The sequence below is a fragment of the Lepus europaeus genome, chromosome 12 (genome assembly GCF_033115175.1).
Source record: "Lepus europaeus isolate LE1 chromosome 12, mLepTim1.pri, whole genome shotgun sequence".
NCBI lineage: Eukaryota > Metazoa > Chordata > Mammalia > Lagomorpha > Leporidae > Lepus > Lepus europaeus.
Window position 1 is genome coordinate 20087610 of NC_084838.1, and position 24275 is coordinate 20111884.

The window sequence follows — 24275 nt, forward strand, 5'->3', positions numbered from 1 at the left end:
GTGCCAGGATTTGACGGCCCTCTGTGCTAGCCTGCTCCTCCAGCAGCTTCAGGGGCAGCTGCCTGGTAGGAACCCCACAAGGCCCAACGGACCGGGCCCCTGCTGTACTGTGCAGGGTCAATAGCAACCCTGGGATCTGACCACAGTAAGCATCTGATTTCAGTACGTCTGATGAACCCATTGAGCAGATGGCAGCACTGAGGAAGTGGGGAGGGATGGGGAGCGGTGGAGGCGGGGCGGTGAGGGATTCAGAGGAGGCCTGCGTCTTCCTTCTGTGCCCTGGCTAGATGCCCCACCGGCCTCCAGCTCCCACTGGCCTTCCCTTTTGTCCCAGTGACTCCTGGACAGGAGTGTCTCCTCCCACCAGACAGCCAGGGAGGCTGAGGCTCCAGGAGGCTGAGATCTGAAGCACAGGAGGCAGAATTTGGCGATGGACCACAAGCGTTGTCATACTTGGGTTTTGGCCCCACTCTGGGCACCTGCCATCCCAACAGGCTCTAATGCCAAAAAGGGAGCTGGGCAGCGGCCTCTGGGCTGGTGGGGCTGGAACGTCCAAACCCTCCTCCTCTGACCTGCCCACAGGGCCACTTGCACATCGCCAGTCCTTCCAGCCCCTGCCCACCATGGCTTTTCCTCCGTCTGATGAACAGGCAAAAAGCCCCACGTCACTGGGAACCCGGAGTTCCAGACGCTGCTTCTGACTCTGAACGATGCAAACTTCCCAGTGTATCTAAAAACCGTGGGAATGGCAGGGTCCCTGCTGCCTGGCACTGGCTTCTTTGGATGCCAGTTACTTACGTCCAGGCCTCTCCCCAGGGACAAGTCCCTTCATACCCCTCCTTGGCACCCCGTGTTGCCTGGCACAGAAGTAGGTGCTCAGCACAAGTCTTTCAACAATGAGAATATTTGCCCTTTGCACCCACTCTGGACAGGGAGAATCTGAAGGGAAGGACCCATTTCTTAGTATTTTGCACCTCCAAGCCTGGGCATATATGCCCAGCACTCAGCAGGTGCACGAACAAGATGAGATCTGAGCTGACCTTGCTCCCTGATTGGTGCAGGCAACCTGTGTGAGCTTCCCTTGGGGGATCCAACCCATCAGACGCTCCCATGTTCTCATCAGACCCTAAGGATTCGGGCAACCTGAGCTCATCGCCCGCCAGCTCTATCCTGGAATCAAGCCTGACTTTCCACCTGCCTGATGTCCACCCTGGAATGGTTCCCAGCCCCAAGCCCCGACCCAGGGCTGAAGTGAGAGTCCTTGCCCAGGTTCCTCCCCACATCAGCAGAAGCAGAGAGACCCCAAGCAAGTTCCACCTGCTCCAAATGAGAACAACCCTTCCCCCAGTCCTCAGCAGCCTTGGGTCATGGAGGGGGCTCCTGCACTGGGTGCTCCCAGCTGACCCATGTCCAAGCCTCCCAGCCTTGCCCACAATGCTCGCCGCCTAGGAACAGCCCTGCTTCCTCTGAGCTTAGCCTCTTTGGCCCGAGCAAGTGCCGTCTTCTGCCTCAGCTGCAGGCAACCCTTGTTTATTGGATTCTCTCCACCAGGCAGGGGCTATTTCTGCCATGCCAGCTCCTGCATCTGCCCAGGCACACGTTTCCCTGCAGTTCCCGAGCCAAAGGACAAAAGCAGCAACGCTGCAGATGCCCAAGAAGTTCGAGCGATGAAGACCATTCTGTAGCGGCCAACAGCCACGGCTGTGTTTAGCCCACACAGTCACGGCCACCTTTCCTGTCTCTTTTCTTAGATGAGCAAATATTTAGGCTCCCATAAGTAAAATGATCTGCTCTGCAGATACAGCCAGGGAGCGGTGGAGCTCGGATCCGTTCCCTGGTCTGTCTGAGGCCAAGACCTCCTTATCTGCCCCAACCCCCGCCCCTACCCTTGGCAATGGGCCTGAGTTCAGGGGACCCAGGGCTTTGCTTACTGGGGGTCCAGGCTCTCCGGGGGTCCCAACACCACCTGGCGTTCCAGGATGACCCTGCCAAGAAAGAAGACAACAGAGAGGTCACCAGGAAGAAGTGCCTCTTCCTCCCTCAGTCCCACCTCGGCTGGCTCAGCCCCAGCCCAGGGCCACGGGGCCAGCAGCCAGGCCTCCCCAGAGTCACCCCACTGGCTGGGGGAGGAAGGGCAGGGGTGTCACCTGAAGCTGCGACAGAGAGGGATGAGGATGCAGACTTACTCCTTACCATCGCCCCCTTGGGTCCAGGTGGCCCTGGAGGCCCCATCACGCCTCGGTCACCCTGTGGCAGAGACAGCAATACAGGAAGGTCATGGCTGTGGCAGCCTCTGTCGGGGGTGGGGAGGAGGGTAGAGGAGGGGCGGGACAAGGGCGTGCCCAAGGTGTGTAAAGTCCCTGCCTGTCTCACGGCCACAGCACTCAGGTGAGGAGCTAGGGTTTCACTCAGTGGACCTTGGGCAGCCCCCACTGCAGCTGGCCACAGGGCTATCCCCAGGCAGGATGGGCCCGATGTCCCCTTTGGTCTGGACCCATGTCACATGGTCCCTGTTGGGCCTGGCATCCCCTGGGCTGGGCTTGCTGAGGAAAAACAGACATGGAAGGCATCTCAGATGCTGGGGACGCTGGGACGTGGCTCACTCCCTCTCCACAATCAGGACAGGGCAGAGACGGTGGGTGTGGAAGACAGAGCAACTGCTCTGGGTTCAAATACTGGCTCTGTTTTTGTGTATCCTCCTGACAAGTACTTCTTGAGCACCTACTATGCGCCCGGCACCGTATGCCAGACCCTGCTTGAAGCATGGTGAACAGAGACACACCTGGTCGTGTGCAGCAAGACACTCATGTCACAGGGGGATGATGTAAGAGCTGCAGCCTGGAGCAGGTGCAGAGAGCGAGGGGCTGCAGGGGCAGGGTGCTGGAGAGGGCTTCCTACAGGAGTCTGGCTGGAGCCCACAGCTGAAGGATGCTTAAGAGTAATCCAGGGAGGGGGTGGTAGAGTAGGGTGAGTGGACCTGGCCCAGGGGAAGATATGGCAACAGCCTGGAGGTGAGGAGGGCCCGGGGCCACGTGCTGGTGGACTGCAGCTGTGCGGGACTTCACCGCGGGAGGAAGCGGAGTGAAGGGTACACAGGATGTTCCTGGACGGATTTTTGCAACTTTTCATGAATCTGTAATTACTTCAAAATAAAAAATTAAATTTAAAAGAAGGGGCTGGCACCGTGGCTCTCTTGGTTGATCCTCCACCTGCGGTGCCGGCATCCCATATGGGTGCCGGGTTCTAGTCCCGATTGCTCCTCTTCTAGCCCAGCTCTCTGCTGTGGCCCAGGAAGGCAGTGGAGGATGGCCCAAGTGCTTGGGCCCCTGTACCCGCGTGGGAGACCAGGAGGAAGCACCTGGCTCCTGGCTTCAGATCGGTGTAGCTCCAGCCATAGTGGCCATTTTGGGGGTGAACCAACAGAAGGAAGACCTTTCTCTCTGTCTCTCTCTCTCTGTCTCACTGTCTATCTGTCAAATAAATTTAAAAAAAAATTTAAAAGTGGGGTGGGGTGTTGGGGCCAGCATTGTAGCTCAGCAGGCTGAGTCACGGACACTGGCAACCCATATGAGCGCCGCTTTGAGTCCCGGCTGCTCCACAACTGATCCAGCTTGCAGTTAATGCAGCCAGAAAAGCAGCGGAAGATGACCCAAGTCTCCTGCCACCCACATAGGAGACCCGGATGGAGTTTCAGGCTCCTGGCTTAGGCCTAGTCCAGCCTTGGTTATTGTGGCCATTTGGAGAGTGAACGAGCAGATGGAAAATCTCCTGCCCTCTCTTGCTCTCTTTTTCTCTGTACTCAAGAAGCCAGAGGGTCTGGGCTCAGCTGTGATGAAGAGTGGAGCACAGGTGAGCCTGGATGGTCAGGTGTGATGAGAGACGGTGTGCTGTCTCCTTTGACCTCAGTCGCTCTACCTGTCAATGGGACTAACACTGGTGTGGCATACAGGGCCAGGCACAGAGTTGGTACTGCGCTGGGGATCAGACAAATGCATACAAAGGCAGGCAGGTGTCCTTAGGCCCATGGTGGGAAACTGGCTGCTCTTGGAGCCAAGATGAGGCAGTGTGGCTTGGCAGGCAAAGTGTGGCCTTCGTGATGAACTTGATTCAAATCCCAGCTCTGTCACTTACAACCTGGGTGACCTTCAGCAAGTCACCCCCTCCATCAGGGCCCCACTCATCTCATTAACAAACCAGAGCTGCTGGGGGGCGGGGGAGAGTTAACGGAAACAAAGCATCCTAGGAGATGCTCACCCTTCGTCTCCATAGCAGAGGAATCATCGCCTCCTCAGTCGCCCACCCCTGTGCAGTACCAGCAGGCAACTGTGGGGGCCCCCAGTCACACATATGAGTTGGTTGTCACACAAAAGTCTGACTGTAATTGAAGGTGGTGCGGGAGGGCAGGGGGATGCCAGGAAAGGGACACGGGCCCGTGGAAGGTCTGGAATGTCAGGGGCAGAGTGGCCTCAATCTGGACATCCTTGGAAAACTTCAAACCCTGGGCACGATCTGGTCCCCAGCACGGCTCACCTTTTCTCCCACGATTCCTGGCTCCCCGACCAGCCCGATGAATCCCATAAGTCCCTAGGAGGCACAGAGGCAAAAGGAGAGGAAACAAGGTGACTTGGAGTTGCTATGTTTTCAGTGTCCCTCACCTGTGTCTTCCTGCCCCTTGAGTGTGACAGCCCAGGTGTCACCTGCCCTGTGCCGGCGAGGAGCACCTGGCCTCTTTCTGGGCACCATCCTGACTTCCTTTGCTCTGCCAGATGGTTCTGATCCTGGAGCCAAGCAGTAGGGCCACTGCCAACATCCCCGGGAGTGCCACACATTCTTCCCACGCCAGAAGCAGGCTGGGAGGCAGCCCTTAAGCATGGCTGGGAAGATGCCATCTGTCCCCATCTTGTGGGACTCTGGGACGATTTCAAAGAGGGAAATGAACCTTCTGGCTGGGGCAGAAATGCCTTGACAGTCTTTGCCAAAAGATCAGGTTGAAATTTGGGAAGTGGAGGCCTCTACACTGTGTTCTGAAACACACACATGCACACACACGTGTGCACACACACACGGTGACAACCTGTCTCTGTGTTCTAGGGCTCTCCGGGCAGCTCTGCCTTGCAGTCCCCCTGAGCAGGTACCAGGCACAGGGGAGGTAGGAGACCTAACACAAGTCTCCCAGGAGGGCGGAGCCATTTCTTGTTGAAGCCCCGCCCTCTTCCTTGCTAAGGAAAATGTCAGCAGGTGTGGGGGTGGGGGGCTGTCTTGTGTAGGTTAGGAGTGCAAAAGTAGCTTTAGAAGCACCTAAATTTGCAGCCAAGAATTCCTAGGAGAATTAGGAAAGATGAGGGATAAGCAGACTTGTCCCATAAAATATGCTTCCTGCCACCCAAACCCTGGCCAGCGCAAAATGAGACCTGCGCTGCACCCAAGAGGGGTTGGAGACCCCAGTTCCCCGAGACCCATGCTTCCTGCCCCCAGACAGGGGCAACTTCAGCCAGGACCGGCTGTGCATGGTCGCCCCAGCCTGGGACTGTGTCGCCGGCTGTGGCTGCAAAGCCCACGCACCTGCCTCTGCGTCTTGAGGCCCCCAAAGCAGTGAGGGAGCCCCAGTTCACCCTGAGACCCTTGCACATGTTGCCATTGTGGGAGGAAACAGGTCTGCCCCAAGAGTCCCTGCAGGGGTGAAGCAGGAGGTGAGAGGGGGCTGGTACAAGGTAATGTACCAGCTAACTGTGGCCAATGTGTCTCAGAGAATAACAAAGTAGGTATCTGACTTCTGCAACAAATTACATTAAAAAAAATCAATGAGGGCATTTCCAGAGCGCTAGCAGTATTAACAACACAGACTACACAAGCCCTGTGCCTGGCCCTTTATCTATGGCGCTATCATTCAGCCTCTGGGTTTGCAGAGTCTGGACCAATCCCAGAGTCTTCTCTGAGCCTCATCTGCAGAATGGGCATAACAAAGGCCCCTCCCTCCCTGCTGGGCTCACTCCAAGCATCCGAGGTTATGCACGGCACATACAGGCACCCAATAAACGCTAGCTCTCTCCCATCTCATCCTGGTTTATTTCAAAAGGGCGCGGGGTTAAGCCAGAGGCCCAGGCTCCCACAAAGGAGCAGACGGGCATTTGGAAGACGCAGAGGAAAGGGAATAAAATTGCTCTGCTAAAAGGCCCCTGCCTGCTGGAGCACAGAAAGAGAAATTTCATAGCTACTTTAAATTTATGAGCTGCTGGGTCCTGGAACGCAGGCAGGTGATAAACCTCAGACAAGAAGCCAAACAGGATCCTAATGAATAAAGACCATACAGCAAGTGCCCGGGCCCTGCCCCCCGCCACGTCCCACTCCAGGGGCCCCCTGGGGCACTGTCCGGGAACATCCTGGCAGCCCTGTGCTATGGATGGTCCAGGGAAGCCAGCCCCGGAGGCTGAGGGCTGCCGCCTGGCGGATCAAGGGAAGAAGCCGCTGTGAAAGCCACAGGTATGCTGGCTCCGCTTGGGCTGGCAGAAGGTACAGGGCAGAGTTGGTGCCATTGCCTATAGGGGGCACTGCACAGGTGGACTCAGAGTCCCCAGGCCTGGTGCCCACTGTGCCTGCAGATGGAGGGCCAGGGTCTGCACAGGGGCTGGTCTGTCATCCTCCCGCCCCTCTCCAATGTGACGTTCTGCTGGACCCCAGCACAGATGGTTGCGCATGCTCAGCTGGCTGCACACGCAGGGTTAGGGGCTCCCATGCTCAGTTTTCCCCCAACAGAACTTCCTGCTGGCAAGGTCCTTGCCTTGTCCCCAGTACCTAGGGCAGGGCCAGGCAGGTGGTCTGCAGCTGGCAGATAAATGCACTTGGGAGGCAGGAGCTTTCCAGCCCCTTGGTGGGGACAGCTCTGGGGAGCCCAGCAGACCTCAGTGTCAGCCTTGGCTCGGACAGTTTCGCTTCTGCCTGCAAGATCTTGAACGAGACGCTGAACTTCTCAGAGCCCTGGGTTCCTCACCTGCAACATGGGGGAAACGACCCCACAGCCACGGGGTGTTGAGGGCACTGCAGGTGACAGTGTAGGCAGTGTCTGGCACAGGCCTGGTACCTGGCAGGTGACCAGTCGATGGAGCTGTCACTACGACTATAAGGAGGCCCCGTGGCACGAGCTTGGGAACTCTTTCCCAGTATCCTCTGATTCTGCCGTGAGTGGGAAGTGCCTGCCCTTTACACTGTGACCACGGAGGGCGGGGTCAAGGGCACGGCCAGTGTGGTGCCCAGAGCGCCGCAAGTCAGCCACAGGGTCCAGCTCTGTCTCCCAGCTCAGAAAGCGCCTCTCCTTTCTGTATGGTCCCAGCTGCCTGGGCCTCTGTGGACCAAGTGAGCCCAGGCTAAACCAGGCAGGGTTCCCCCGCTGCTCTGCCTCTGTCCCACCCACTTGTCACCCTGGAAGAGCCGTTTCCTCTCCATGATCCTTCGAATAGTGACATGGGTGGAATCCAGGGGTCTCTCTGCAGCTCTAAGGGTGGAATTCAGAGGGTCCATGAATTTGAACTTAAATCAGAAAAATTTACAAATTGCCTTGCAATATCCTCCTGTTGATATGGAGCATTTCCTGTAAAACCCGCAGATCTCAAAACACATCACTAAGGCTATGACTACTTGGCAATGGAGGCTGCTGTGAGACCTGTTGCGAGATCTCACTGCTTAGTGTGTTAATATAGAAACACAGGGACCCGTGTTGTGGCACGGTAGGTTAAGCCGCCACGTAAAAGGCCGGCATCCTCTACTGGTTGGTGTTCCAGCTGCTCTGCTTCTGACCCAGCTGCCTGCTAATGCACTTGGGAAAGCAGCAGACGATGGACCCTGCCCAGCAGAGCTTGGGCCCCTGCCACCCATGTGGGAGACCCAGCTGGAGTTCTAGGATCCTGACTTCAGCCTGGCCCAGCCCTGGCCATGGTGGCCATTTAGGAAGTAAACCAGAGGATGGAAGATCTCTCTTTGTCTTTCATTCTCTCTATATAATTCTGCCTTTCACATAAATAAAATAAATCTTTTTTTTTTTAAAAAAAAACATATCAGAGCATGTCACATTTCAACATGTTTCCCTATTTTCAACATAGCTGCTTTCTTTTACTTTTTATCTTATGCATTAAAAAATTCTACTCTGGGGACCAGCACTGTGGCGTAGTGGGTTAGGCCGCTGCCTGCAGTGCTGTCATCCCATATGGGCACCGGTTCAAGACCCAGCTGCTCCATTTTAGATCCGGCTCTCTGCTGTAGCCTGGGAAAGCAGTAGATGGCCCAAGTCCTTGGGCCCCTGCATCCACGTGGGAGATCCAGAAGAGGCTCCTGGCTCCTGGTTTTGGATCAGCACAGCTCCAGCTGTTGTGGCCAACTAGAGAGTAAACCAGTGGATGGAAGACCTCTCTCTGTCTCTCCCTCTCTCTGTAACTCTGCCTTTCAAATACATAAATCTTTTAAAAAAAATAATTCTACTCTGTGAAGGGATGTCCCTGGGCTTAGGACCCTGGACAACAGCATGAGGTGCAGGAGCCCACGGCCTGGGATGTGAGCATCTATCCCCTCCCAGCCCAGGGCCTTGCCATTAGCATAGCTATGACATTGAATTTGCTGATTGCACTGCGTTTTTTTTTTTTTTTTTTCCAATCAGGAAATACATCCAGGCCACCGCAGCCTTTCCAGACTCCCGGGCTTCCCACAAAATGTGCTCGAATGACACTGGAAAGATGTCAAAAATCCAGGCCTCCCCGGCTTTAATTCCTTTCTTCCCCCCAACAGATGTTGCAGGCCTGGTGAGGAAGCCCAGGCTGTGCGACTCTCACGCCACAGACGGCAGCACACACTGATCTGTGCGGGTGCCGAGCATCCTGCAGCCCCCTTCCTGCTGAGGAAGCCCCTTCAGGGGTCTCGGGGGGACCAGGGACATTGCCACCTTTGCACCTCAGAGCCCAGAGGCAGGGGAGCAAGACGGATGCTGTGTGTCTACCCAGCTCCCAGCATTGCGTCTCTGCACTTGGATAATTGAAGCCTGCCATCCTCAAACCCCCTTTTAATGACTGGTTGCAGCCTCCGTTCTTTGGGAGACCTTGGCCTCGCTTCCCAGCTAGCCAGAGCCGCTGGTTCAAATTTCATCTTCTTTATAATTTTGGGATGCCTGGACCAAGAGCTCCTGGCACATGGTTATGTTCCTCTGACCGTCGGCATCCCGATGGGCACACTGTCCAGGACAGCGGCCGCATCCCAAGCCGGCTCTCCCAGCGTCTCGAGCCAGGACTGTGGGTCTCTGAGAATCACCCTGCTCTGGAGCCGTGCTGAAGGTTCAGTGGGGCGGCGCGTGGCATGAGCTTAGCGAAGGGCTTGGCACACTGTGAGTGCTCAACAAAGGGTTCAGAGCCTGTGGCTCACTCACCTGCTCGCCCACAGGCCCCGGCCGTCCAGGATTGCCTGGTTCCCCCTGCAAAGAAACAAAGAGAAAGATGCACTGGGGTGGGAGACGGGAGGCGGGGCTTGGGAACTCCCAGGGCCCCTGGTCTTGGTGACCACCCCAGTGGGGAGCGACCAGCAGCCTGTCTTCAGATTGCAAATGAACGGCAGGGATGGAAGAGCTCTGGGACAGAACCCCTGGGGCCGGGCGTGACCCCGGTCACGGGTCACGCATTCCTGCTGACTGGCCCTGGGCAAACTACCCGGCACCCTGACGTGTACATTTCCTGTGGGTCCTTCAGCAACCCAGTGCACTTTGCGGGGGCCGGACAGGTGCAAGGACCTGCCTGGGGCACACAGCGAGTGAGAGGACGAGCTGGAATTGGCACGTTGGTCTGCCTGACAGAACACCCAGTCCCACTGCACCAGGCTGCTCTGCAGCAGGGAGCTAAGGCTGTCAAGGATCCACCAGGGTTCTGCCCCCAGTTCCAGGGTGAGTCCTGACTCTGCTCTGGGTGTCGCCTCCCCAGCTGTAGATCAGGGCACACTCTGCCTCTTCCCAGGCTTCATTCTTGGCAGCCTGGCCTGTCAGCTCGGTCCCATGCTTGGGGCGATTCCTGATCTGCAGATGACCACAGCTGCCTTGGGATCCTCCAGCATGAGCTGGAGAAGTGAGCAGACGCATGGGATAAAGCCACCCAGGCTGTCAGCACCCCCGCCACAGGTCTCCTGCTGGCATCTGGGGGAGAAAGGCTAAGACCTCAGAGGCCAGGATGTGGGCTCAGACTCACCAGCAGTCCGGGCCCACGGTGCGTGCGGCTCCTCTTGTTCAGCCTCACGCTCATGCAAACCAGAGGGTGGGCCTGGACGGAGGGAGCTGTGGCCAGCCTGGGCTCGCCGGGCTCTGCCTCCTGTGGGTTTGCCTATCTGCAAGCCTGCCCCCAACAAGCTCTTGCCCCAAATGGCTGGAGACATCCAACTCCTCCAGGGGAGTCCTTGGAAAACCATTACGTGAGGCTGCCCATGCGCTGGGATCACTATTCTACCCTGGCTCTTTCAGCTAACTTATAAAAAGAACACCCAACCTGTTAACAACAGCAAAACAGACCTATTGGACACAATGGGGAAAATACAGGGTGTCAGAGAAGACTGTGAAAATCTGTTATCCAGCCATCCCGAGATAACCCTTGTCCACGTCCAGCCTCCACTCTGCAATGCAGCCCTGCTCAATGCTCCATCTCCCTCCTGCCTCCTCCCAGCAGCACCACGCTGCACACGGGCAGCTAGCTCCTCATTTTGAAACTGTTCTGCAGCGCTGTCTTGCGTGGCTGCAACTACTTCCCATTTCTTGAAAAATCCCCCATCGCTGGACATGTAGATTACGTCCTTTTTTTCCCTCCTCTGTTACCAACACTTTTGTGATAAGTAGGAATCAACTGTTCCTTCCTTTCACAACTGGGCACGGGATTCAGGCTGGTCCCAGGGTGCTCCTATGTTGTGCCCCTGCTACTCCCCTTCATCTCTCATCCCCAGGCATCACTAGGTCTCTCACCTTTAAGCCATCTGGACCAGGCCTCCCAGGAAATCCCTTCCTGCCAGGCTGACCCTGCAACAGAGAGAGAGAGCTGAGTGAGAGAAGTTGGGGAGGCACAGTCTTGCTGGAGTCCAGGGAGTTCAGAGGATTTGGCATGGGGTCTCCATGGGCTGGAGAGAGCCACAGTGCCCTGGGAAGGCTGGGACACACAGCCCTGATGCCACTTTGCAGCCAGCTGTCTTGGAATACAGGGAGGGTCTCCTGCTGTGTGGCCTCACCTCCCCAGGCCGGTGTCCTTTGAAATTCAGGACAGGACAGCTGCTTTCCAGGGATGGGGAGAAGAAGGGGCGTGGCCTGTAACACCCAGGGATACAGGGGAACACAGATTTGACACTACTGGTCCTGCAGCCCAGGGAGGAGGTTTACAAGGTCAAGGATATTCTCATAACAACACTAAGATGCTACTCTCAGTCCCAGGAGTGCAAGTGGAGTTTTCCAGAGGCTGTGGGACGCGTGGGATCCCAGATCACAGCCAGAGGCAGGACTAAGAGTCCAGCTGACTTCGATTAAGCCAGACATGAAAGTGATTTGCAAAAGATGCTAAAACAATGCCACTCTTTCCACTCAATTGTCTTGCCTTGGAAATTAGAGTGATTTTTGGTGAAAACATTATTTTTGTTAACATGAAACGGGTATGTTACTAATTTTCAGTGAATTAATAAACACATTGGAAATTTATTGGTTTTAATGACTCATATCAAGAGACAGACCCGTACACTGGATCCTCAGAAACACTGGAACCTCAGGCATTTGTAGGAGGACAAAGAGGAAGTTGTATGCTGGTAGTGAATGCAGCCGGTTAAGCCGCTGCCCGTGTAGATGCCATCCCATTAGTGCCCCTTCGAGTCCTGCCTGTTCCACTTCTGATCCAGCTCCCTGCTAATGTGCCTGGGAAAGCAGCTGAAGATGGCTCAAGTGTTGGGGCCCTTGTTATGCTTGTGGGAGACCTGGATGGAGTTCCAGGTTCCTGGCTTTAGTTGGGCCCAGCCATGGCTGTTGCAGCCAGTTGGGGAGCGAGCCAGCAGATAGAAGATTGATCTCTCTCTCTTTCTCTCTCTGTTAACTGTCTTTCAAATCAATCAATCAATCTCCAAAAAATAAAAAGATTATAAAGAGGCACAGAGACCAAAAGACTCATGAATGCTGCTGTTCTGCGTGGTGGCTGGGATGAAGATGAGAGTGGGGCCAGAAGCTTCCGGAAGGCTGCTCAGAGCAATGGAGAGAATCCAGCTGAGGTTCTAGGCAGAGCACCCCTACTTCCTGGCTGTGAGATGCTGTGCTCAGCTCTCACTCCCTTAGCCTCACCTGCCTCCTTTCTGTACACCTAAGAAAAGCAGTGCCTCTCCTGGGAAACCCTAGCAACACAGTGGCCATGAAACTCCCAACACAGAAGGTGGGCAGTGGCAGGCAGGTTCCTGCCTGTTGTCCCTCTCCTCTGGGGCCCATCCCTGTCCTGTGGCTGACCGAGGCCTCACTGATGTCTGCTCTCAGGAGCAATGGCCACATGCTGCCCTGCCTGTGCCCAGCTGACTCGGCTCCAGCAAACCTCGCCTCCCCCAGCCCGGCACTCACCTCCAAGCCTGGGACCCCTGGTGGCCCCATGGGGCCCTCATCTCCCTAGAGACATGAGAGAGAGGAAGGAAAAAAGGGGAAGTTAATCCAGTGGGGCTCTTCGAGACCTGTCCTGTGAGCAGGGCGACCGTGGCCAGAGGGGAGCCCTCTTGGACGGAGAGCCCAGGACACACCGAGCCCACCTGCCGGTCCTGCCCGGGGACAGAGTTCTGTGGGCTGTGGCCCGGCAGCCAGGCCCCACTGCCACTCGCAGCAAGTGCACAGGGAGGAACAGCCTCCTACTGTGGCTCAAAGTCACGGGCTGGGCTCTGGGCTCTTGCTACTTACTCACTTCAGACCTTAGCCTCACTGTATCTGTTTCTCCATCATGGAGAAGACCCCCACCCCGACCCTGGCCTGGCTTTAGGGGAGTCCCCAGAGAACAGCAATGATGCCTTCCTTTTGACATCACTCAGGACAGTGGATGCTGGGTGAGTGAGCGATCGAGAGAATGGGCATGACTAAGAGGCAGGCATAGAAGGCTTTCTGGGCAGTAGTAATAGGGGTGTGGACAGAACCGCATGGCTGGCGCCTTCTCCTCGCTCCCATCCCACTTCTAGCCCACAGGAGTCTCCAGGCCCCCCACAAGCCCAGGCAACCCCCAGACTGGCCCCTCCTGGCAGGCCAGGCCTAACCAAGGAGCTCCCTCCAGAGCAACCCCCAACTCCTCTCCCCCGGCTTCCAGGAAAGCAGCCCCACGTGGCAGCTCCCGGAGCCAGTGCTGGGACCTGGCCAGACCCAGAAGCAGCTCTGAGCAGGGATCCGTGTCAGCGGCTGCCGGGCTGTGGTCGGGATGACTCTGAACCTCCCACACCCTCCCCCGAGGCAGGGGCCTGAGCTAAGGTGGGCTGTGAAGGGGGGAGTCACGGGGGCCTCATGTACCCGTGGGGTACCCAACAGTCCAGGTGCTCCCCCAGCCTGAGAGGCCCCTCAATCCCCTGCACCAAGTAAGCAAATGAGCCAGTTCCCCCGTGCCACTCACTAGCTGCACAACCCTGCCTGCTACTAACTCAGGGACCCAGCGGTGTCTTTGTATCTCTTTGGGTCTCAGTGGCTTCACCTGTAAAATGGGCTGACAATGCCTACCTTCCCATATCAAGGCTTCGATAAATGGCCACCGCACACATGAGCAGTGACAGCCACTCTGGGAAAGGCCCAGGACGATGGGGTGACCCATCCCGCCAGGTCAAGGCAGAGAAGGTCCTGGAAGGGCCCCAGGGGCAGAGCAGTGAAGGATGATCTGCCAGGTGAGTCTGAGGCAGCCCCAGACTGTCCCCACTAAGGGGCTCTGGGTGCAGCTTGGGCCTTCAGCACCCAGGACAGAGCAGGCTGGAGACGGCAGTCGGCAGTCGGGCCAGGCAGGGCAGTGTGGGGACAGGCTGGGGACAGGGCCAGATGGTCTCACCTCGGGCCCCAGCTGTCCAGGGGGTCCTGGCAGACCTCGAGCTCCAGGCTTACCCTGGAGAGAAGAGAACAAGAAGGGGGTCTCAGAGGCAGCACCTCCATCTCCATCACAGTTGGCGAGTTAGGGAGCCGACTGCTCCCTCCCCTGGCGCTGTGCTGGGCGGGGACTCACCTTCATGCCTTCTGGGCCATTGTCCCCGGGGGGCCCAATGTCTCCTGGGAAGCCCTGAGGGGAAGCAGAGAGGAGGGTCACCAAGAGGGCTGCACAGGTTGTGCTGAGGGCTTGGGGGCGGGAGGGGCACCCCCAACACTGGCCAGGATGTGACTCAGGCACATCAGAAAACACTCGGATACTGTAGTCCTCACTCCTTACAGTGGACTCTTACTTGGCATTTATGTAAAAGGCAGAGAGAGAGACAGACTTCCATCTGCTGGCTCACCCCCAAAATGGCCACAACAGACCTCAGAAGGGAGGACGGTGCCAGCCCTGACACTCAGAGAGCTGCTGAGAAAAGCTGTGAGACTGTCTAGGGAAGCGCTGAGCTCATCCCACACAAGGCTGTCTAACCCAGAATTCCCACGAGGGACCGGCGTCCTGAGGCACTGCTGTCCAGAGCCAGCCCCAGCCTGCCCAGCGAGGCCTCGCCAGCAAGCTGCGGGACTCCTGAAGCTGTGATGCCTTGCAGGATGGCCTGTGACTTTGAAAGGGTCAGAAGCTGATGGCCCTGCCCCGTGCTTCCCCCAGGGGCTCACTGTTCCCTGATGAGGCCAACAGAAGGTTCTCCCCGGCATGGAGCAGAACCACCCCTCCGCCTACTGCACAAACACAGGGCTCCCTCTGCACCAGGGTCTCTGCACAGTCTGGGGACCAGCTGCCCCACTCCCAGGGACCTGCTCTTTTCTGTCCTTTCAAGGGACAGTCAGCCCACCTCCAGGACACCTGTGCTTCTCAGGGTGGGGTCTGAGCAGCACGAGCCGGGGTACATCCCTCAGTTTAGATGTAGTGCCTCTGCTAACTCAGCCTAGGACTCCATTAGCTTTGGGGCAGTCCCCCGACTCCTTCAGTTTCAGCCAGCCTTGTTTAATGAACACCTGTGACAAAAACGTGCCCGCCCACGTTGCCTTCATAAACCAGCTTTTCTTTTTTTGTCCTTTTCTAGTAATTCCCACTCACTTCCAGCTCAGGAGACAGGTGTTCGGCATAGCAGTTAAGACACGACCCACGTCGGAATACCTGGGTTCAATTCCTAGCTCCGCTTCCAATCCAACTTCCTGCTTGCGCACAGCATGTGCTCCAGTACTTGGGTCTCTGCCCAAGAGAGAGAGGGAGAGAGCCAGGTGGAGTTCCTGACTCCTGGCTTTGGCCTGGCCCAGCCCTGGCTGCTGTGGGCATTTGGAGATTAAACCAGCAGATTGGGAGGGTTCTCTCTCTCTCTCTCTCTCCCCTCCCGTGTGTGTGTGTGTGTGTGTGGATAGTCTTTCTGCTTTTCAAATAAATAAAATAAATGTCAGAGTTCCAGCTCAAACATCCTCTCACACTTTCCCTGGCCAAGGCAAAAATGGTCCTGAATTTGGAGATAATACAGGAAGTCAAAGCTCCACCTTTCTATTCAAAATTCGAGGCAGAGAATCCCCTCCCACCGCCCATCCCTGCGTGGCCCTGGGTCAGCTCAGTGGCCTCTCTGGTCTCAGCACCCTCATCTGAGAAGCAATGACCCTAACACAGCCTACAGGGCTGTTCTGGAGGTCAAATGGAACAGTGCAAGCAGGGAGCATCGTGTGCGACCCGGCTCCCCATAAGCACTCCATAAAAAGCCACATCCCAGGGGTCGTGCATCCCCTGGGCACGGCAAAGGGGCCTGCCAGAGTGGACCCTTCTCCAGCGAGCCCTTGGCAGCAAGGATGCTGATCGCACACATCTGGCTCATCAACGAGCAAGGGAGATAATCCACCCGGGTGCTGCCCAGCTCCCGGGCCCTGCCCTGGCCGCGGGGAGAGGTGCAGAAGCCAGGGAAGGCGCTGACAGGCCCGGCAGCTCCTGCCTTCCACACAGTGTCTCCTGGTGATGGCATCAGCCAAAACAAACAGAACAGAACATGGTGATGGGTGAGGCGGCCCCCTGCCCTGGCCCAGGACCCAGCGGAGAGCCAGAGGAGGCCTTCCCTACTCCCATGTGGCAGAGTGACCCCGACTCATGTGCAGATGGAGAGGGAGCAGCCCCTCCCCTCCTGCCATGGATCGTGGCGGCGACTCAGCAGGTGCCATCCCTGAGATGCCACACAGCCCCCTGGCACCAGGGGCTGCCTCGGGGACATGTAGGAGCACGGCACGCTCTCCATCCTCTCTGGCCGGACAGCTGGGAAACCCAGACTGTCAGTGGCCAGGGGAGGAGAGGCCGACTCCATCCGTCTAAAGATAGGACGGCGTCAGGGCCAAAGTCAACAGGGCTGGAAGTCAGAACCGCGGCTTGTAGGAAACATTCCCTCATGCAGCTGGGCGAGTCCAGAAGTGTTCTTTGGAAGGCTCTGGAGAACCCACGGGGCCAGACTTTTGTCTTGGATGCAGCGATCTTGGGGACGAGCAAGGCGCAGAGGCCAGGCGGCTACGCGTGGGGTGCGGTGGGGGTGGCGGGGCTCCGGCTGGGGTTGGCCTGGGAGTCAGCAATCCTGGGATGCAGAGCCAGCAGCCCAGGCTCCTGCTAGGCCCAGTTTCCCAGGCCTGGTCCATGTCATGGAGAAATCGGCCAGCTTGCCTCCCCCACGTGTAAGCTGAGTGGACAGACCGATGCCAAGTTTCATGGCCATCCGAAACTCCCAGGGGAGCAGCCACGTGCACTGCTAGACCCATCCCTTGTTACCGCCCTCTCTGCACTCAAAAGCCAGGACTTAGCCTTGACATCTCGTTCCCCATAGCTGGGAGCCCCGAGGGCCGTGCCCTCCCAGGGAGCTTGTGAGCGGTCAGGCCCACAGGGCCTCTGTCTCTTGGGAGGGCCCAGCCGGTAGAGCCTGGAGCTCTATGGGAACCACACAGCCCAGTGGCCATAAGGCTGGGGAAGGACTCTGTCCCGCTCTTGGGTCCCCACCGCCTTTGAGAGTCTCTGGGTAGGACAGGAAGAGCAGAAGTAGACGAGAAGAGACGGCCAATTGAGCAAGTTCTGTTCTGTGTCTCGCCTCTCGCTTGCTGTGTGAGCTTGAGCCAGTCCGTCTGCCTCTCCAGGCCTCGGTGTTCCAAGGACACCCACCCTGATGGAGCCGCAGGCAGACACAGAGAAATGGGGCATTACGTACCTCGGGGCCAGGGGGCCCAGGAAACCCGAGAGATCCTTTGTCTCCAACTCTGCCCTGGGAGAAGAGAGTGTGGGGTGGGGGTGGGGTGAGTGAGGAACCCCCCTTCCACCAAGCCCTCGTATACCCCCCCACCTGGCTGAAAATCTGCCTCAACAGCAACAAGTTCAAACCCCGCCTCCGACACACGCTAGCTGTGGGGCGGCGGGCAAGTGACCTCACCAGTTCTGCCATCCTTAACAGGGGAGCAGGGGGCGGTGGAAGCCTTCAAAGCAAACAGCACAATACAGGCTGGTGCCAGTGACCCTCCGTGAGCGACACCCACAGCTCCTAGGAGTTGCGGGACTACTGCTTCCAAGGCACCGGGGCCTCTGTTTCCTGTCAGGGTGCTGCCTGTGAGGCCTCTCCTGGCCTCAGTGTCCCCATCTGTCAAATGGGCACATTGTCCCCAGACGCGTCCCACGGCCAGCAGGGGGGTGTGAGGGGGAAGGTACTCACCAGAGGCCCTGGCTTCCCCCGTGCGCCTGGGAACCCTGGCAACCCCTGGCTCCCCTGGAAAAGACCCAGAGCAGCCCGGGTTAGTGGGGAAGAGAAATGGCCGGCCCCAGGCCTGGAGGAGGCCCGCGTCTGAGGGCGAGAAGGTCCTCTGTGGGTTTCTCTGCCACAGGCCCCAGCTTGGGACACCTGCCTGGCACTGGAGGCCAGATTCCAGGAAGGCTAAGGGGAAGCCACAGCCCCGCCCTCACTAGGACCCAGAGACCCTGGGGCCCCACTCATGCTGGGGGAACTCCGCAGACAGGGCCTAGTGTGAGATGCAGTCAGGCGGCATGGCTCACAGCTGTGGACACTGAGGCCGGCTCAGGGGGGTGGGTGAGCCAGGACAGAGGGAGGAGCCTGGGGGGGCTGGACTCAGAGTGGCTGGGAGAGGGGCTCCGGCCCCAGGGTTGGCCTGGGAGTCGGCAATCCTGGGATTGTGGCCATGTGCTGCAGGACGCAGGACCGAAGAGCTGGCCTCAGCAGGCCCATGGCTGGGCTCTGGAGGTCAAGGCTACCATGGTTCACGCCCTGGAGCAACCTGTCGGTCAGGAAGGCCAGTTCCTCACTCCCTCCAACACCTCCTAGATAGCCACTGTTAAGGCAGCCTAGGCCCTAAGCACAAGTCCCCCCCAAACTAGAGGAGAGGGGTGTACCCCAAGTGCTGCACGGGGACCACAGAGGGAAGTAGCCACTTCCTGAACGGGTGGCAAAACCGGCCTCTGCATAGGATAGCGCCGACAGGCTGGGCAGAGGGTGACCCAGGCAGTGTGGCAGTGCAAGCAAAGGCCTGGGGTGCAGTGGGGCTGGAACCCAGCCAGGTCAGTGAGAGACCCACTGAACTGGGTCCTGCGTGCCGGGGTGTGGAGCAGGAGGCAGCCGTGGAAGGTGTGAGAGCCCTCAGAACAATTTGATGATGAGTGAGGGAGACACACTGGGAGGGAAGAAGCTGAAAATAAGTTAGGAGTCCACTGTGAAGCCCAGGAGGTGACCAACAAATGGATTGGGGATGGAGAAGACAGGACTGTTGGACACGGAGCTATGTCATAGGTGTCCCAGCCCCTGAGGGGCCCTGGGAGGGAGGCCAGGCCCAGGGAGCAGCCGGGCAGGGGCAGGGGTAGGGGTAGGGGTTGGGGAACCGCGTGATACAATTACCTTGTCTCCTTGGAAGCCGGGATCTCCCGACACACCTGGAAGCCCTTGTTCACCCTAAGTACACACCAGCAAAGAAGGTTACCATGGCGACCACAAGCCCTCATGACGCACCGCCCCCTGCAGACCCGCGGGCGGGGTACAGCTAGGCTGAGGCTGGCCCAGAGTTGCCGTGACCAGCAGCAGCCTGGATGACAGAAGACAGGGCGGGCCGCGCGGACGGGGACAGCAGGCCCTATGTGGGGGCCTGCCAGGGAACGCAGCCACAGACACTGAGCAGCCCTGGGATCGGAATGAACTCTTGCAGAGCAAAGGAACTGGACCCCTCTGGACCCTTCAAGTTGGGCGCCATGAACGGATGCCAGCGAGAAAACCGGTCTTCACTTCGGTCCAGCACTTTTCTAAGAAAGTGTATATAGCACAGGCCTCGGGGATACTGAATCTGAGAGGCGTCCTGGGTACTCCTGCTTTTAGCTGGGTTACACTGAATAAGCTGCCATAGATTAGACTGGGGGATGGCTCTCCTCAGGCCCAGAGCCACCTCACCCTGTCCCCACCAATGCCAGTCCATCAGCTCAGGCCTCAGAACCCTTTGCAGCCCTGGGAGCTGGCAGCAGAAGTGGGAGAAAAGCCCAGGCAGAATGGAGAATCTTCGAGAATCCACCCTGTGCAGCCAGGGCCATGACCCGGCAGACGGACTTCCTGGGCAGAACAAAAGCCAGAATTGAAAATAAAAATTATTTTTTTTAACTTACTCTGGTTTTCCAATTTGGAAAATCCTGTACAACACTCTGGAGTTTTGGGAACCCAGAAACTTTTTTTTTTTTTATGAATGTCCAAAAGAGGAACGAGAGGGTAAAAAATAAAATTCAAATGGGACAAAAGCAAAGCTGGAAAAAGGCCCCTAGGAAATCAGGACAGGGGTTTGGAGAGCGCTGGGCGGGAGCAGCTTCGGTTCCAGAGCGCGCCTCCACGCTGGGGAGGGAGCCAAGTGGTTGTAAGTGGGACTGAAGCCGGGCTGGGTCATGGAAAACCAGCGACCTGGACAGCAGTGACCACAGAGAGTGAAGGGACAGCTGGGTCATCCCAGGGGAGGCGGGGGGGGGGGGGCAAGGCATGCAGCTGGGATCAGAAGACATTCAGACTCCGCCCAGCAAGGGCACAGAAAAGACTGCTCTCACTCTGTGCCCTCCTCCCCCAAGGCTTCTTTGATTCTCCTGAAAACTACGGGCATGAAAATAATTTCCTACCCCCCCCCTTTTTTTTTCCAGAGCTTTCTCATTGCTAAGCGTCCCCCGCAGCCCCCGGCAGCAGCCCAGCCACTTCCATGTAGCACATTTATTTCCATGTTCCTGAAGCAGCAGGGAGCCGAGGCCAGCTTGGCGAAGGAGCCTATAAAAAGCTCCGTCTCACTTCCCCAGCTGCCTTGCCGCCCGGTCGGTGACTTCGTTTGCAGGGCGCTGATGTCTCGAGCCTCAGGATTAGCAGGTAGGTGTGGGGAACCTGGCTTCCACCAGGATGTCCCTTCAGAGAAGGCCCTGGAAGGCAGGCAGCAGGGCAGAGCCAGGGGCAGGGGGGCTGCAGCGGGAGGCACGGCCACGACAGGCGGAGGCAGAAGGGGTAGAAGCAGATGGAGCAAGGACCAGGACTGGTGCTGCACCTGGCTGGCTACCTGGGAGCGGGCATGATGAAACTCTGGGGTGCCCACTGCTGCCCATCAAGGGCCTGCGCTGGCTCCCCCAGGAACTCATCACATCTTGGACAAAGCTCTTATCCCCTTTCAGGTCTGTTTCCCCAGGCACAGCAGGAGGGGAATCCCCAGAGCCTCAGCTTCTCCGACCTTCCAACCTCCCTTCTCTCTGGAGCAGGTGCCTGGGTTCGAATCCTGACTCTCTACTTACCTGTGTGTGGCCTGGGGCAAGCTTATGTCTTAGGGGGTGGAGGAAGAATGGGTTAATCCCCGTAGCATTCTCAGGGGGTGCCTAACACCTGGCACCTGCTGCTACGACTCTGGTGGAGGAGGAAGCAGTGGTCTGAAGACAGGTGCAGAAGGAGTCTGGCCACGGGCGGCTGCGAGGCAGTCAGCCCCTCAGATCCCCTGTGGGTACTTGAACGCTGCCCCGTAGCCCTCCCATAGTTCTCTGAGGGGTCCTGGTTGGCCAAGGGACTGGAAGTAGGGACAGGAAGTCAGCCCTGGGGCACAGCACAAGGAGTGCGTGTCATTCAGACGCTGCCTGCTCTGGGCCCCTCCCCCATCTTCAGTTCTGGTTTGGCACAGGGTGAGACAGGGAGGGTTCAGGAGACAGGCTGATCAGAGGACACGTGCTAGGGAGGCGTCCCCCGTAGCAGCTGGAGGAGAGGCAGGAGAGGAGAGTGCTGGGTTCCCACTGCACTCACAGACAGCACACCCTGGAGATGTTTTCCCACTGTTCCTCCCCTAGGCTATGGGCCCTCAAGGAACACCCTGGCCCCCTTTCTGCTCCCTGGACCCTGAGACCGCCTTGACTCACCCCTCACCCTTGGAGAACAGCGGCCCATGCTCTGTCCACCAAGGTGTGCAGGCCCCAGAACCACCTGCCCGAGCCCTGCCCAGAGTGTCCAGGAAGAAGCCGGGGAGCACAGGGAGGCAGGCAGAGTGCAGGGGTGTGGACCTGGCGAGAAACCAGCAGCAGCCTCCGGGCGGGCGGGCGGGCAGAGGGGGGCAGCATGCAGAAAACCCACAGTGCAATAAGGGAGCATTCAGATCACCTTATCACCTTTCAGTCCGGGCTCCCCCACGCTGCCCATCAGCCCCTGGAAGACAAAGGCCCCGGGCAGGCTGTGAGTCAGCAGCCTTGGCCCTCACCCACGCCCTCGCCACAAGACCCCGAGCTAGGTGTCCCAAGCCAGGGCTCAGTGTTCCCATCTGTAAACTGGGGAAGGACTCCCAGGGCACAGGGCATGGGTGTGGAGACAAAGAGCTAGGAGCAGGGGCGCTGGGCACAGCTCCAGAGGAAGGAGGGGAGGGCTCGGTGAGCTGTGTCTCAGAGACGTTGGCCAAACTGGGTTGTCCCAGCAGTTTTAGCCTGTCCTCCCGCACACCCCTCCTCCTCGGGGATGGACGGAGTTCACTGGTTTGCCATCCTGGCGATGGCCCCCACCAGACTTCCAGCGCCCTGAGGTCCGGAACAAATCGACCTCCTGCTCAGCCCAAGGACTGCTGCCCAATAAAGACGTCTGGCCTAAATGACATGCAGATGACGGCTGGCGCTCAGCCCAGAGGAGAGCTGAGCTCCTGCCCTGTCCAGCTTCCGCCCCAGCACTCCCCACCCCCACGGAGCATTTCCTGCAGCATCAGCTAAGGTCACCCTTCCTCCCAGGCTGCCATGGGCTGGAGCTCGTGGGGATAGGGCAGGGGAGGGGGGTGTGCCCAGCTGGGATGAGGCCCGAGTTGGGGGCCAGCTTGCTTACCTTCACGCCCTTGGGTCCTGGGTAGCCAATCGGACCCAACGCTCCCATGTCACCCTAGGGAGAGAGAGAGAAGATGCTGTGTGAGTGACGGGCGGCTCCAGGAGGACCAGTCCCATGGTTTCAAGTTCAAGGACACAATTCCACTGGGTTGATCTGGGCATTGAGAGTGTTCCTCACTCCGTTAACCGCCGCTCAAGCACTGGAATAAAGTTCATGTAGATAGATGCTTTCTGGTTCATGGCCTCACTGCTGCCCCCTACCCCCTGCTTCTTTCCACATCAGCTACCAAAGGACTCAAGGCCTTTCATCTGACTTCCTCAGACCTCAGTCTTCCTCTCCATAAAATGGAGCCCATCGAGCCGCTGCAGAGTTAAATGAAATGGAAACAGGAGTTTTGACTCCCTGAGCTGAGGGAGGGGGAGACCTTCTGCTTCTGCAACCAGGAACCCCAGCATGGGAAATGGATCCCCAGGAGGCTAAGACCAGCCGCCAGAGCCTGGCCAAAGCAGGGAGACCCAGCTTCCGGTAGGGGTGATGGGGGTTTGAGACTCGCAGACAGCTCTCCTGTGAGGGCCTGGAAGGTGGGAGGGGCACTGCTTCGAGTCAGTCGGGCCGCGTGCCCTCCCTCTGCTCCACTGCTGGCTCAACTTCTCCCTGCCTCAGTGTCCTCGTGGGACAAATGGGAATGAATGAGTGAGTGAGTGAACAATCCTGTGCCCCTCCCAGCACGGCCTCAGGAGTCCTGACTGAGCACACATGGCTCTGTCTCAGCGTAAGCGGTGCTCACGGCAGCTGGTGGATACAGGTCAGGGGTTTTGCTCAACACCCCACAAGGCACGGGAAACCATACCCAGCCCCAAACGCCGGGAGTTCTAAGGCCGAGAAACCCTGGTGGAGGGGAGGCCACTGGATTTCCTTTCCCCCAATCCCCTCTACCCGCCCCCTCACAGCCATCACAGCAAAGCCCACACACAGACAGAGGACCCCGAACACACTGCCCTCTCTCCCTTGCCTGTCTTCTGCTCTAGGCATCTGGCTGCTGTGTGACCTCAGTCAACGTGCTGGCCCTCTCTGGGCCTCAATTTCCTATGACCTCAAATCAGACTCTGTGGAGATCCCTAGCAAGTACCCCAGGATTGGGGGCGCAGCTGGGAAGCACTGGAGGCACAAAGGCTGGGACTCAGTTCCTGCCGGAGCTGCCTGGACACTCGGAGGGAGGCCGGGCCAAGCACGAGGAAGTGCAATCCTGCCTGGTTCCTGCAGCAGACAGGCCGGGCAACAGAATGTCCCCAGGAGAGAGACCGAGGGATGGCACAGGCCCCCACATGCGGCAGGGCCTGGCTAAAGACAGGCCCAATCTCTGTGTCCTGCCCAGAGTGGCAGGAGCCTGGCCCTAGCTGTGCTGTGGAGGGGCTGTGTGACCTGCAGCAAAGAGAGTGACAACAGTCACAGCCGCCCACGGCCATACTTGTGCCAGGCAGCGAGCAACCAAGCCCTTTCCGCGGCCCAAAAGATGGGTCCTGCTGCTCCTCTACAGAGGAGGAGACCCATGCTGGGAGAAGTCCAGGCTGCAGCAAGGTTGCAGAGCCAGGGAAGAGCTGGGATCCGCACCAGGAGGTCCCTTGCCACAGCTTCTGGGTGCTCTCCGGAGAGGAGGTGGGGAGGGGCACGGCGTGATCCCTCCTGACCGCCTGAGGGAGTGAGGGGTGGCCGCCTCCGGGTGCCCATGGTGTGCAAATAAACGGCCAGCTCTGCGGGAGGAGGCGACGCACAGGCCGGGCAGCGGGCACGGGGACCAGCCAGCAGCTTGGGAACACACGCAGGGCCTG

The 24275-nt window shown here is 58.2% G+C and overlaps 1 protein-coding gene across 3 annotated transcripts in view; it reads right to left on the reverse strand.

The window, feature by feature from the left end:
• COL27A1 (collagen type XXVII alpha 1 chain) overlaps nt 1-24275 on the reverse strand; it is a 128156-nt gene that overhangs the window by 42268 nt on the left and 61613 nt on the right. For all 3 annotated transcript variants that reach the window (XM_062207706.1, XM_062207705.1, XM_062207704.1), the window contains 13 exons: nt 22447-22500; nt 21745-21789; nt 19000-19053; nt 17809-17862; nt 17314-17367; nt 14199-14252; nt 14028-14081; nt 12584-12628; nt 10970-11023; nt 9404-9448; nt 4531-4584; nt 2194-2247; nt 1932-1985 (listed from right to left, as the gene is read on the reverse strand). In XM_062207706.1, coding sequence (XP_062063690.1) covers nt 1932-1985; nt 2194-2247; nt 4531-4584; nt 9404-9448; nt 10970-11023; nt 12584-12628; nt 14028-14081; nt 14199-14252; nt 17314-17367; nt 17809-17862; nt 19000-19053; nt 21745-21789; nt 22447-22500 — 675 coding nt within the window. The remainder of the gene's footprint in view (nt 1-1931; nt 1986-2193; nt 2248-4530; nt 4585-9403; nt 9449-10969; nt 11024-12583; nt 12629-14027; nt 14082-14198; nt 14253-17313; nt 17368-17808; nt 17863-18999; nt 19054-21744; nt 21790-22446; nt 22501-24275) is intronic.